Raw genomic sequence first — 13,711 nt, 5'->3', positions numbered from 1 at the left:
TTCCAAAGTAATACCTCTGCTTCCAAACTGGTATATGTCACCCTCATAGCCCTTGTAAAGCTCTTTAATGGAGACATGAGCCTATTAAGCTCTTGCGAAAGCAGCTGGCCCTCTGCTGCACACAGGTGCTGGGAATCATCTTGGGAGCAGAAGTCCTAACTGGAAAACCTAATTAAAAGACCTAGCACAGAAGCAATAGAAAGCAGAAGAGATTTACATGTGAAGAAGGTGCACCCTGCTAGGCTGGTGGTGCTATCCAGGTGGAAGAGGTTTCTTTCCCTTTATTTAAAGGTTTCTGTTGCCTGGCCTGAAGGAAGCTGGAGGATATTTGGCTCAGCTGCTTGGTGGTTTTGTTGGTTTACTGAAAGTAGATGTAACATACATGGTTTTCAGGTGCCAGGAAGTAAGGCCAGCCCATAGGCACTTCCAAATGGGATCAGGTGTTGGGCTTCAAGTAAAACATTCCTGTGAGGTGTAACCAGGCTTGGGCAGGGTCGTCTTGTAGCCTTTCAGGGGATTCAAACCACATAAAATAGTTAACAGCCAATTATTAGTTTTCCTAGTTGTGTTTCTCAGCAGTCCTGTATTGCAGGTGCTCTCTGGTTGCTTGCTTCAAGGATGTGTGATAACTACAGGTAACAGAAATGAAGTTTTTTACAGGAGTTTCTTATATCTAAGTGTAATTTGTCTTAGCCCACATGCACAAAAGAATACAGATTCAGGCAAAATAAGCAGGCTTTTCCCTGTCTCATTATCTTCATCCCTTTGAGGCAAACATTAGGTGTGGGTTTAAATCTTTTAAATCCAGGGGATCACTGATTTCTTTAAAAATCACAGAGTCTTTTTGTTGTTCCAGGTGATATTGCTGTGGGTGAACATGCTTTTTCAATTAGATCTTTATTCTTCATTCCTTCTAACTGTTCCTTAAGTCTTCAGCAATATCTGTAGTAGCAATACTTATTCTACAGGAACAAAGTCTTTATTTTACTGGGATAGTAAAAAAGAATTAATGAACAACATAATAAGCATCACCTGAGGCACATGTTAGGGGTTACAACTAACTTGGGGTGTTTGGGGATTATCTCTTTTAACAACCCAAAATGTATGTTCTTTCTCTCCTCTTGGCAGTATTTTTTTTTTTTCCTTCAATCTTTGTTTTCTCTCAATTTAGGAAAAAACAAAGGAAATACCTTTTCACCTTTCAGTTAACCAAATCACCATGGAAAATCTTTCTGATTGGAGTTAGCTGTTGAGAAGTAACTGCTGTCGTGGCAATTCACGCACTGCAGAATTTAATGATTTCACAATCTCACAGCATCAATGCTCAGACTAGTTACATTCCCAAAAAATCAGCCTGATGCTGTGGTATATTTGAAATTAATATACATCATTACTATTTAAGCTATTACCTTCTTTATATTCCAGTAGCATCTAACAGACCGATGTAAAATCTTTTCCCCGGTTCCCAGTTCAATTCTGACCTTTCCTTCTAAATCTGTTAGGTTGTCTACACTTTCTTGTTGAGATTCTGGTGTATAATTTCACCAAATATGTGTGATTTAGTAAAGGTTTAGTTTTACAGTGAATAAATAAGGACAATAGTATAAACCTAGTACAAAACAGAGACTTCTTTTGCTATGCAAATAAGTATTCTAAATTACACATCATCCTACTGCTAGAATTGACCTGTGCCCCGACTTCAACTTAGAAACCAAGCTCTGATCTGACGTGCAGATCTGCAAATTCGTGTTATAAACGGGTAATTACATTCACTGTTATTAAAAACTCATAAAACCTGGACGTCACGAACAGCGTGAAGGCCACCAAGATGCCCAAGCATCTGGACAAAGTCAGATTAAAATTATTAAAAAAAAAAAGTGGAAGAGGTGGGTGACAGGCTCGCAAAGCCGCTTTCTCAGGTTTTGGTTTTTTTGGTGTTTTTTTTCTTCGCTTTCCCTTCCCCTCCCCGAAACATCCCTTGGCGCTGACGCCACCAGCCCGACCCCCGCCGCGGCGACTCCCCATCCCCGCCGGGCCGGGCCGGGCCGCACCTGGGCCGGCCCCGTCCCCGCCTCCCCCCGCCGCCGCTACAAAAGCGGCCGCCGGAGTTCTCACCACCGCGCTGCCCTTCTCTTCCGCGGAGCCTCCGCGGGGAGCCGGAGCCTCGCCGGGCCCCTGCGCATGGGGGGCCGCCCTGGACATGCCCTTCTCCCTGCCGGCGGCGCCGCCGCTCCTCGGCTTCGCTCTCCTGCTGCTGGCGGCGGCGGGAAGGTCCCTCCCGCTGAGGCAGGTGAGTGCCGCGGAGGTGCCGGCGCCCTCCGCTCAACTTGCGCGGCCGCGCTGTGGCGTTGTGGCTGCGCGGGCACCTGCCCGGCTGATCCCCCCGCTGCCCGGCTCGGCGTCCCGAGGTTATTCGTTGTGGAGGCGGCCCCGGGGGGCTGCTCTCCGCCGCGGTTTTCCGCGCCCGCGGAGCGGGAGGGCTGTGGGAGGCGGCAGCTGCTCGTGGTTCCCCGGGTGCGCCTCGAAGCCGGGTTAGAAGTTAAACGCGTTACTTTTTTGGGAGCCCGCGCCGACGCTCGGCAGCAGAACGAGCGGCCGCGGGGCTGGTGCGCGGAGGCGTTCCGCGCCTCCCCCCCCCGGCGGAGCGTCTCTGGGGGAGAGTTTGGGTTCTGGGCGAGGGAAGGGAAGAAGCGGAGACGCTGCTGCGAGGACGTTGCCCTCGAGGAAGCGGTTCCTCCCCCTCCTCGCCCCCAGGAAATAACAGGCTTGTCGGTAATGTCAGGCAGAGTCGGTGCCGTGGGAAAGGGGGAGCGGGGTGGCGTCGCCTGTGAGGCGGGACGAGCCGGGCGGGGACGCGGTAGAAGTGGAGGAGGGAACGCGGGTGGGAAACCCCTTTTCTGGAACCGAGAGGCGGGGGACGGGCAGGATCCGCCACGGGCGGCTCCTCAGCGCTGCCTGGCCGGAGCGCCGGGAGAATCGCCCTGATGCTTCCCCCGGCAGCGGCCGGGTGGAGCAAACGAGGCCGTTGGGGTTTTCCCCTTCTTCCGTGGGCGCCGTGGAGCTGCCGGCCCGGCCGAGCTGTGCCATGGAAGAGGCCGGAGCAGGCTCGGGGGGAGGCCGCTCGGGCAGGAGCGGGGCTGCGTAGGGCACACACGGTGCGAGGGGTGGGAAGACAAAGTCTTAACTCGTTGTGAAGAGCAGCGAGAGGCGATGGGCAAGAGGGAAGGGGCAATGGACAGAGAAGGGTGACTGCAGTTCGGTGGGGTTGGGGAGGGAGAGAGACAGGAGAGTGTGGATGTGGTGGGAGGAGGGCTGCTACTGTAGGGTGAGCAAGGGCAGACTCTGAAGAAGTCTGAAGAGGTGGTGGGCTGCAGAGGTGAAGGGAGGGAAAGCGAAGCTGATGATGGACCATGTTTATTGGCTGTGCAACTTCTTTTCAGTTGCTGGAGGTCTTTGAGGTTACTGATTTATACAGAAGGAACAGCAAGAAGGTGATCTGTTTAGTTCCCAACTATGTTGAAGTCTGTAAGGTTGTCTTAGGTTCTTGGCTTCTGGGTTTTTTGGCGGGTTTGTTTTTCCTTGTTATGGACGTCAGGCCCTTAAAGGAGCAACAGGCACAAAGTTACATCAAGGAAAATTCCAGTCAGGAAAATCTCTCCATCATGAAGAGGATCAAATACTGAAATGGGACCCAAGAGGGGCAGGGGAGCTTCCATGCGTGGAGGCATTTGTTATTTGACAGGATAAGGCACTGAGCAAACTAATCGTGGGGCTGCCAGAGGCGGAGAATCCACATGAGGTACCTTTCCTAGCAAAGGGGTCATCTTTAACTGGACACAGAACTGGGGGGAGGTGAGAAGAAAGAGACTTCTCTAGTCTTAACACTGTGGTCACCCTTTGACTTCAGCCTTGCAATAAAACAACTACTTTTATAACCTCTTCTGACACTAGAGGGTCTTATCCAACAACTTGTCTCGAGCAGTGATTGTGCTTGTCGTATGCTGAGAAAATGTACAGAATACTCTGCTCAGTCCTAAGTATACAAAAGCATGGGACTCTTGTGGTCAGAGGTCTTTCCTCAGGTTCACCTCAGAATAATGTTAAAGGTAATACTTAAACTGAAAATAGGACTGCTTAGTAGTGGGTAGTGAAATTCAGGTGATAGCAGTCAGCTGCAAGGTCTTCTGGTTTAAATGGGCAAGACAGGTGTGAGAGGAAGGCAGAATGGTTTGATACGGAGTTGGGGGAGGAATTATTTTATTGGTGCTGTGACTACTGTTTTCACTTCCGCCTTCCCTTCTCTCCCCCACAACCCCTTAAACAAGTGAGAAAGAGAAGAAGCTGAAAATGTACATAGACGGGGAAAAAAAAATCCAGAGTTTTTATTTGAGGTAGTGCTTTGTACTTGCCATCATCTTAAATGCAGGGTGACTGGAAATTGCTAAATAACTGTCTAGATCTTCCTTGCTGCATTGAGAGTAGTAAAATGACCAAGAGCTGGTAGCACATGGCTGCATTGCAGACTCCTATTACTGATGACAAGCCTGTGTCCTTTCCCTGCTTGGCCTTGAGCAGCAATGTCATGCTGCTGCCAGGGCTGACACACAGCAGGTTCCCTACCATCCGGTTCTCTCTTGGATTTCAGATCCCGGTTTTCTATGTAGTACTTAGGCTCAAAGGTTTGATAAAGATAATCTTGAAGAAAGTAGTTTAAATCTCAGTGAAGAGCAGACAGGAGCTATGCCACTGTTCTTAATTGGGGTTTCTGCTCTTCAAACAGCCCTGGTGCTTTTGTTCCTCAGGCTGAAATGTGAATAACACAGGCTCCTGGGTGGAAGTACAAACGATTGAATTCAGTGGAAAGGTTGCAGATCTTCTGCTCTCCTCAGCTATTATTTCTGAAGTGCTCTTGTATGGGAATAGAAAAGTATTTGCATCGATATCAGTGCTACCATTAATTAGAGCGTGAGAGCATTTAAGTATGTGTATGTTGTTGGCACTCTCTTAATTACTCTTGTGCTTTTTAGGCTTATTTAGATACAGCTGTTAGTCTGTTTTCCAAAGCAATGGTCAGCATGACTTCTTTAGGCTGCAGGTGTTAGGGGCGCATATAGTTACTGCTACTTGCTCAGCCTTCTGAAGCCTCCTGTGGCTGCTTCTCCTTCTGCAGCACCTGTATTTAGGATCAGGTACTTGTCTTGGAGAGGACTAGCTTTGAATCCTGATAAGCCAAAATGAAAAGATGCAATGTGAAGGAGTGGCTTCAAATGCCTCTGTACTGCTGCCACAAGCTTCCGGGACCATGCATATTTTGACTTCTCGTCTTCTGTTGCGTTCCCTTAATCCTGAGAGAACTGAACTAAGGCTCCTGACTCCTACTGCCCTGCAGATTTGTGTTCCTTAGAAGTCATTAGGGTGGGAAAATGGCTATGGTGTTTGGCTGAAAAACAAATAGAAAAGTGACCCGGAGACTAGTGAGTCCATGGAGAAGCAGGGATGGGGGCTTGGGCTGCATCTTGATTACTTGGACAAAGTCTTGAAGAAGTAGTTTAAATTTCAAGTTTAAGGGCCTTGATTACTTCACCTGGACAAAACCCCCTCCATGCTTAGGTTGGCTGGACGTTTTGCGTTCCTCTTTTCCTTTATTTTCTGCACCCAAAATCTTGCCTGGAGCTGGTTTGCTTGTTGCCTGAACTCTGAAAATCAAAACGTGCTAGACAAGCCTCAGCAGCACATACTGGCAGTGGTATAGAAAGCAATGGAGAAAAGGATGAAGAGACAAGGTTTGACACTCTGCCACCTTGCTGTGGTTATCAAAGGATACTTGGCTGGCTTCTAGGCAATGGGCTCCTTTCCCGGGAATATGGCCAGGTTCTTCAAAACTTAATATTTGCAGGCCACTTATATTCATGACTATATTAATATGGTATAGAACTTTAAATTGCTTAATAGTATAATCATCTAAATTAATACAGATTGAATTGGCATCCCAAATGACTAACACCTTTATGTATTCAGAAAATAATGTCTTTTTTGTTGTCTGCTTTTTTTTTGTCAGAAACAACTCTAATTTTCTAGAAACTCTGTAAAGTTAGTAACAGTGTCTGTACTATAAAACCAGATGCCCTAACCTGGCAAATGTGATTATACATACTAGAAAGAAGATACTTAATTACTTGTTATAATATCCCAAACCTAAAGGCGGGGGCGAGGGGGAGAACACTTCAGGCTTAAGGAGCCTAGGATATCAGATCTACAAGGGCCAAAGGAAAGGACTGTATTTCACGCAGCAGAACAATGACTTGGCCCTTTGTGTTGTTTTAAAGTTCTGACGTCTGGTCCGGGCAAGCTTAAGTTAGTGAAACAGTTGTCAAATCTTTCTACCTTTCCCCATATTTCTAGTGCCATTACTGTACATCCCCCCCCCCCCCCCCCCATCAAACTAGGCGGCAGTCTGAAAGAGTTTGGACAAAAGTATTTGAGATGAAGTGTATGCAGATTCAGCTGGGTATGGAAGGGCACGTTTCATGGCTGTATCGGCAGTGAAGCACGTATAGCGCTCTTCTGTGAGAAGAAACACTTGGTCTTAAAGTGATGGAGCTTTGCATAACTAAAACTCCTGCCCTTCAAAAGTTGTAGCTCTGTAGCTGCAGTAAAGTTCAGTGAAACCAGGCCTGATATACAAAGCATAAACAGTTGTCTGCTGGCTGTCAAAGAGATTTTTTTTTAAAGGTATTGTATCATATCCTGTTTCTGTTAACTTGTCAAACTAAATCGAGCTTTAATTTGCTGTTGATTGATTGCCACTTACTTGAGAGGACAAACCAGGAGGAGCTGTTATCTCTGAAATCCACAGGGCCTTCACTAGTTTATAACTTGGAGCAGTCCTTTGGAAACCTGATTGTTTCCTTCTGCAGTGCCGTAGTGAAATGAAAGCTATTATCTTTGCGTTCCACTTCTTTCATTAAAAGCTTTTGTATTTCTTTCTCTGTGGTAAACCAGCGTGTGTACTGCCGCCAAGGCTGTCTGCTCAAGTTTCCTTGGCGCAGCATATTGGTTCTATTAGTTTGTGTCTTAACAAAAGTAAGTTTACACAATAGCAGATATGTCTTTGCTATGGAAAAAAGTTGTCTGCTCAACAGAGAAGAGACCTTCCATTTGAGCCCTGCAATCTTGTTTTCTTGTGAGGCTGAATTAAAACATTGTTCAGGAACTCCTTTAATTGATTCAAATCTTCCTAGCCCGGCTACCCAAGAAAAGACCAAGTTTAATGCTTGCATCCAATGCTTCCCATCAGAAAAGGGATAAGGTAAACAGTATCTAGGGATCTCTAGCTTGCCAAATGGAAGGTAGCCCCTGCAAATGTCATAGTTTATACAAAATGCAGCAAATGTCAGCTTACGATAGGTGACTATAGGTTTGCTGCTGGTGGCTGAATACTGATCTTTGATGCTTCTTTCTGTTCACTACTGGAAACTGGTATTTGTAAATTGCAAGCACGCTGGCCTGTATGATCTGCATTTCAGTGATCCTTTGGTGTGAATGTGGAGGAGCTTATGAAATGTGTGTCCATCTTCACAGGTAGGAAGAGAATCTCCAGGCAAAGTTGCAGCAGCAGCGTCTGTGGTTTGTAACGGTGTAAAGTCCACTTCTTCCACTGCTGAAGGAAAGTAGATGACTCTACTCTTACTGCCATGAATGTGGACCCATGCGAAGGGAAAATCCCTGCAGTTTTATCAGGACTTCAGTAAGCCTTACAGTGTTCCAGGGGTACAGTGTGGCAGATCTTTGTGGAGGAGGGCATGAGTGGCTTTCTACCAGTTATCTTGCCCTTAGTCTTTATGGTCTTATCTTCTTAAAGAAACAAGCAACAGCCCCTGCCCTCCGATGTATGTGAATGAATTGATACAGCTTGCAAAGCTGTGTATCGAATACTATACAGAAGCTATGTATGGAATAGACGCAGGCTTAATTCAATTGAATGAACAATTAAAAGTGGTAGCTGGGTAAAGGAAACTGTAGTTTACACACGTCGAAAAGAATAGTTCCTTCAGCTGATCACTTTACTGACTACGTCTTATTGCTGTTTCGCTATAATTGATTGTTAATGGCTTGATGTCTTAGTGCAGTCTGGCATTGACTGCTGATTTTCTTGCAATTGATTGTATTTCATTGTTAGTTCACCCTCTCACTGTCTTTTTCCAAAATTGTTATATGCTGGCTTTCCCTGTCGCCATATTTTTCTGTCTCTTCTGTCTGTTGAGCTCATGTGCTTTCTCCTTTTCTGTTCTTGCCTTGTCTCACTTAGGCACAGGCCCTGCCACTCTCCCAGTGCCTTCTTTGATGCCTTTGGGACAACTTTTGAAACTTGAGTTCTTGTTTTGGTGTGTAGGTTCAGCTGCTGTTTGCTGCTGCTGTTTGCCTTGCTCTATTGCTGTTCCCACACGCTCTCTCTGCTGTACCATGGGAGGAGTTCAGGAAAGTGAACCTGCTTTCTGGTTGTGCCTTGGAAGTGGCTAAAGAGTAAAGATCTGTGTGGAAGAACCTTCTGCAAATGTTGGACTGTGACCTCCTTGAGAATAGTTGAGAAGCTGTTTCTTGCCAATTTGTTAGACTTAATGTCTTCAGGGCAAACAGGAAGAGGGGTGTGTATGGACGTATCTGCATAGGACAATCTTGCTCTCTTAAAGAGCTGCATTTCTGACTAGAACTTTTTGGTAACCCCTCTGACATCTGCAGTTCTGGTGCTGCTCAGCACATCAGTCTGAAAAGTGAGCCACACTGAAAGGCCTAGTGCCAGGAAAACCAAAACACTGCTGTGGCCAGCCTAAGGGAGAAGCTGGAGGGAAAACAGTGCTCTCATATAGATCCTTCTCCACATGTGAAGAATGGTGGCCACCAAGACTCTTGCATTGAGCGCACCTCTGGTGCTTGGCAGAAGCTTACGGAACAGTCCTAAACCTGAGCATGTTTTTGGGGCAGCGTGAGTAGTTTGTTTAGACTGTGGCTTGCTCTTATGTGTGGGCAAGCCAAATGCAGGCGAGAAGCTCAGCTACCAGAAGAGCTGCCTCCTGAGTGCTCTGGCTGTTGTTCATAATGGGTATTTCTTTGGTGCTTTGAAAGATGGTCCAACTACTTGTGAGCATTATTTTATGTGCTGAAGCAATTGAGGAACGGCAGCTGAGACCATAACCAAGATTTACCATGTTGTCTGCTGAGCTCTGATAACCAAAGGAGACGTACAAAACACCTTCCAAAGGAGTGTGTGGATTGCACCTCTTAAAATCAGACTCGGGATATTTCAGGATACGTAGCATCAAACTTTCTTTTCCTCTGAATTCTGCTAGCAATGAACTTCCATGTGTTTCTTTCCCATAGGAAACTACTGTCTTATTTTTGCGTTTGCTAATATTCCCTTTCTGCTCTATAGATAGCAACACTGCTCATGGTATTGACCAGGATCTCCTGGATACTGTATTCATCCTTATGTATTGTTTCATTCTGAAGAATATTTGTGTGTCTTTGTTTGGTTTTTTTTGCTCAAAGCATATTTCAGTTGTTTCACTGCAGGTCAACTCTTTGCAACTAAGTTTCGAAGAGTTTGTTTTTAATGCGGTCAGGTTATGAGTCACATTTCGCATCTGCTCATCTTTCATCAGTTCAGTCTTTCTCAGAATCTGAAAAAAGCCCTAATATAAAACAAGTGTAACTGGACTGCATGACAATGTAGGGGTGTGACTGGGGGGAATAAAGGAGGGATGGCAAGTAGATGACTTCTGAACTGCAGCAAGTGTGACTCAGTCCTCTAAAAATCTCTTAGAGCAAAGAAATTGGAGGATTACCTTGTTATCTTGATAGGTGTGAAAATCCACCCAACCCCCTTCAAAAAAAAAAAGCAACCAAACAAAAAACCCAAAAAAAACCCACAAACCAAAACAAAACCAAAACCCCCACCCTAAAACAGAACTGAACTTCCATAGCATTGTAGGACATCAGGTTTTTTCTTTGAAGTTTGCTGTCACTGTACAGGGCATTAGGACGATAGCAAGTGAGAGGATTTGGTGTGTCCCTGCAATTACAGAGATCTCATCACTAAAGTCTTTTATTTTTTCAAGATGACATAGTCAGCTTTTAATGGAGAGAAGAAAGGACATAGGGTCTGCGAGAGACTGTTTTTAAGTTGGTTGTTAGATTTGAGGCCACATATGCACAGAGTATACAAGAAAGTATTTGATGTGCATGTTAGCAGGAGCCTCGGTGAATGCGGCTGAAGATTGTATTCTGTGCTGCTGTTCATCACTAAAGCCCCATCTTTGGGGAGGGGTTGGAAACGTTAGACTAGCCTTCTCTTGACTTCTGTCTCGTGTCCTTCTCTGATATTTGGATCTTTCTTAGCTTTTTGTTGAGAAGAGAAATCCCAGGCACAGCATGCCATATGTGCTCTCAGCAACCCAGCAGATTTTTTTTGTTTCCTCCTGTAAAGGAGACTCGGAACTATTGCAGGTAAAGTAATGGCAGAAGCCTTGCTCCCTTTGGAGGGCATCTCTGGTCTAGTTTTCTGCTTCGCAGGTGCCTGGTAGAAATTCCGAAGTATGGGGTTAATATAACTACTCAGCTGTCGTGTGACAAACTAGTAATTATTTCAAACCTTCTGGGAGAGACTGACATGCCTGATGTCTGACGGCTTGTTTCATAAAATTCATTTCCTGACATGCATAGATTCCTGGCAATGTGGGAAAAATTGAAGAAAATGTTCAAGATGGAAATTTGAGGAGAAAACCTGTCAAGATGGAAATTGGTAACTTTGTTTGCTCCTCTGGTGCATTTAGCATGCTGTACAGAAGCTGTTGCTGTAAGACATGTTGACATACAGTAAAGGGTTGGGCTTACAGAGTTGGGTGTACAGAAGACACTGGCAAGTGTCAGGTGTCTTGATGCTGAATTGGAGGGGGAAGACCAGGAAGCTTTCAAAAGACTTGGTTTATAAGTTGCAGAATATTCTATTCTAGTTACTACTTCATGAAATGAATGAATTTACTCATCCTGATTTGATCTTTGTGGTGTTTAGACTCAGTTACAGCGAGTCCCCTGGGAGCTGGAATAGATTGGCAGGGAAAGGTACCTGTCTGGTCTGGGAAGTCCAGAAGTCCGTTGCCTTTATGGCTGGCTGTGACTCCTCTACAGACTGATCGTTGTGCTGAGTTTTGCATCTAAAAATCCAAATTCAGCCCCTTTCAGACAGGGTGAGAATGTAGGTATCGACGCTTGAATTTTCAACTGTGTTTCACTAGGTGAAATTGAGTAGGAAGCACAAAGTTTGAAGGGAACGCCAACATCTAGGAACTTAACAGCCTACCTTCTTGTTGTGGAAAGAGTCAGACCTGGAAAAAAACCCCTACACTTCCATGTAAGTCGCCTTTAAAAGTGTTGTGGGTATTGCACACATACAGTTGTGCGTGGGTTACAAATAACAGATACAGCCCTCTATCGTTGGATCAATGATACTCAGTTAGGTCAATCCCCATCTTCCTCCTTCAGTCCCATTCCTGCCAAATAAAAAGTATTCTGCTATACAAAGCTAATTATACAGAATGAAGGAGGCTTTTATTTTTTATCCCTTGAGATGGGAAAATTAAGGATATAGGATTTGATCTGAATTTTTTGAAATAGCTATTGGTCTTTGCTTTTGTCAGATGCTGTGGTGTCCTCTAATCTATTGCCCTTCTCATTTACTGTTTCTTAATGAAGAAAAATTCATCAAGTACCATTTGAAGTGCATCACTCTAAGAATAACAAAAGGATCCTATTCCTTTTAAACTTGGTGACACTGCAAGCTGAGTACACTCTGGGGGGGGGGGGGGAAAGAAAAAAGACAGGGAGTTGTTATATGCTGTTTACAGTGACACTGCGTAGTTATAAATTGCATGTCAAAAAATTTTTATTTGTAGCGGGCTTCTTTCAAAAAGCCCCAAATCCCTAATATGTATGATTTCTCTAAATTCAGGTATAAAGGTGTTCAGAAACATCCTATTCGGGCAGTATTTCAGAAAACTAGGTTCCAACATACTTGGTGTTGTGATAGATGCACTTTAAGCTTATGTCTTAGCACTCCTGTGCTGTTTATTAGTTGAATCTAACTAAAGTTGACACAGGAAGCTTGACAAAAAAAAAAAAAAAGAACAAAACTTCCCCCCAAAAAGACACAAACAGCGAAAGAAAACCTGCATCCAGTCTCATTCCGTTCAGCTCCCTATGGACTTGTAGGGGGCAGCTATTGTTCATTCAAGGATAAACTTGCATTAGAAGGTATCTGTAGAATAATTCGGTCTGCTCTGAATTTGTTCATTGCTCTTTGGGGATTAAGACACCTGGTGGTAATGAATGAGGCTATTAAAGCTTTCTAGAATAAAACTGATTCTATTACTAATGAGATGTAAGGATAAAAGAATGTTAGCTTTATAGTTTGAACTCTTATCTCTACTATTGCAAAGCTATTAAGTTGGCTGTAAATTGCAGGAAACAAAGCTGGGGTTTTAAACTGCATTTCTTGATATTATTTTTTTTTTTCCACTTGTTTTGGTGTCTAAGCTACATTGGTGTCTCAAGGCTGGAATCGCAGAATGGCTGATGTTGGAAGGGACCTCTGGAGGTTATCTGGTCCAACCTCCCTGCTCAAGCAGAGCCACCTAGAGCTGGCCCTGTGGTGGAAAATTTTATTTACTTATTTACTTCTGTGGTAAGATAGCATCCATGTGGAGCAGCCAAAGAGCTCTGTATTTCCTAATCTGTGTTCCTACTTCCTTGCTGCTTAGGGTAAAGGAGTGTTGGGACATCCTCTGACAGTTCAGGGAAGCTTTCGTCTTTCTCCTCACTCATGCCTTCTTCCCCGCTCTACCACCCTTCATCCTTCTTAATTAGCTAGGAACTGAGTTTACAGGTGGTGTTTCACCATCCGCAACTCTTTTTTTTTTTTTTTTTTTTTTTTTCCCCAAGAGATGCGAGGCTCTAATAAATCTCCATACAACAGACTTACAATCACCTGATTGGACTCGGATAAGCCTTTATGTGATTGCACCAGCAATGAAACATGAGTAGGTGAATGGGTACGTGATTACACGGATTAATCTCTTCCCCTACGTATTCATTCTAGAGGAAGCTGTTACAGTTGTAGACTACTAGTTTTCTGTAAAAGAAGCCTTGAGTTAGCGCAGGTTTATTTCTGCTTGGTTTTGGCAGAAGGGTGTCACAGGCTTTTCAAATGTCAACAGCAGTCTCTTGTTTGGACCCTTATAGTGATCTCCCAGGGTGCCCTTTCTTTTCCCAGAGGGACAATAGTAGAGACTTGGGGGAGGAGGGGGGAGTGTATTGTGGGCAAACTCCTTCAATTTATCCTGTTCAGGATAAAATGTTCCTTGTTTTCAACAGAAATTTCTGTGTGGAGATGGGTGGGAAGGACCTGCTTTCAGCTAAAACAAGTAGTTGGGGTCCTCCTTGGGGACCAGGCTCTGACTGCTGTAGACAGGAAAGGAGGACAAGATGGGTAACAAGCTGTCCATGTTGCTGTCCATTCATGGTTAGTCTGGGCAATCAAAGGAGACGTGTCTTCCAAGACAGTGGTCCTTTATGGCAAGGAGTCTGGCCAAACTGAAGCTAGTGGCTCGCTCACAAGCTGCTCTTGTTAGAGTTTTCTTTTTTTAATCCGCATTTGCTT

At 44.8% G+C, this 13,711-nt stretch overlaps 1 protein-coding gene across 3 annotated transcripts in view; it reads left to right on the top strand.

Moving 5' to 3' along the window:
• The first annotated feature begins 2,126 nt into the window (after nucleotides 1–2,126).
• GLP1R (glucagon like peptide 1 receptor) overlaps nucleotides 2,127–13,711 on the top strand; it is an 86,423-nt gene continuing 74,838 nt past the window's right edge. For 2 of the 3 annotated variants that reach the window (XM_074579714.1, XM_074579713.1), the window contains exon 1: nucleotides 2,127–2,290. In XM_074579714.1, the coding sequence (XP_074435815.1) occupies nucleotides 2,201–2,290 (90 nt within the window). In that variant the 5' untranslated portion in view covers nucleotides 2,127–2,200. Of the gene's footprint in view, nucleotides 2,291–2,662; nucleotides 2,773–13,711 lie in introns of those variants that run through there. The other variant, XM_074579715.1, reaches the window with a different exon arrangement.

The sequence above is a fragment of the Larus michahellis genome, chromosome 3, assembly GCF_964199755.1.
Source record: "Larus michahellis chromosome 3, bLarMic1.1, whole genome shotgun sequence".
NCBI lineage: Eukaryota > Metazoa > Chordata > Aves > Charadriiformes > Laridae > Larus > Larus michahellis.
The sequence above is the reverse complement of the archived record's forward strand: the minus strand, read 5'-3'. Positions and strand labels throughout refer to the sequence as shown.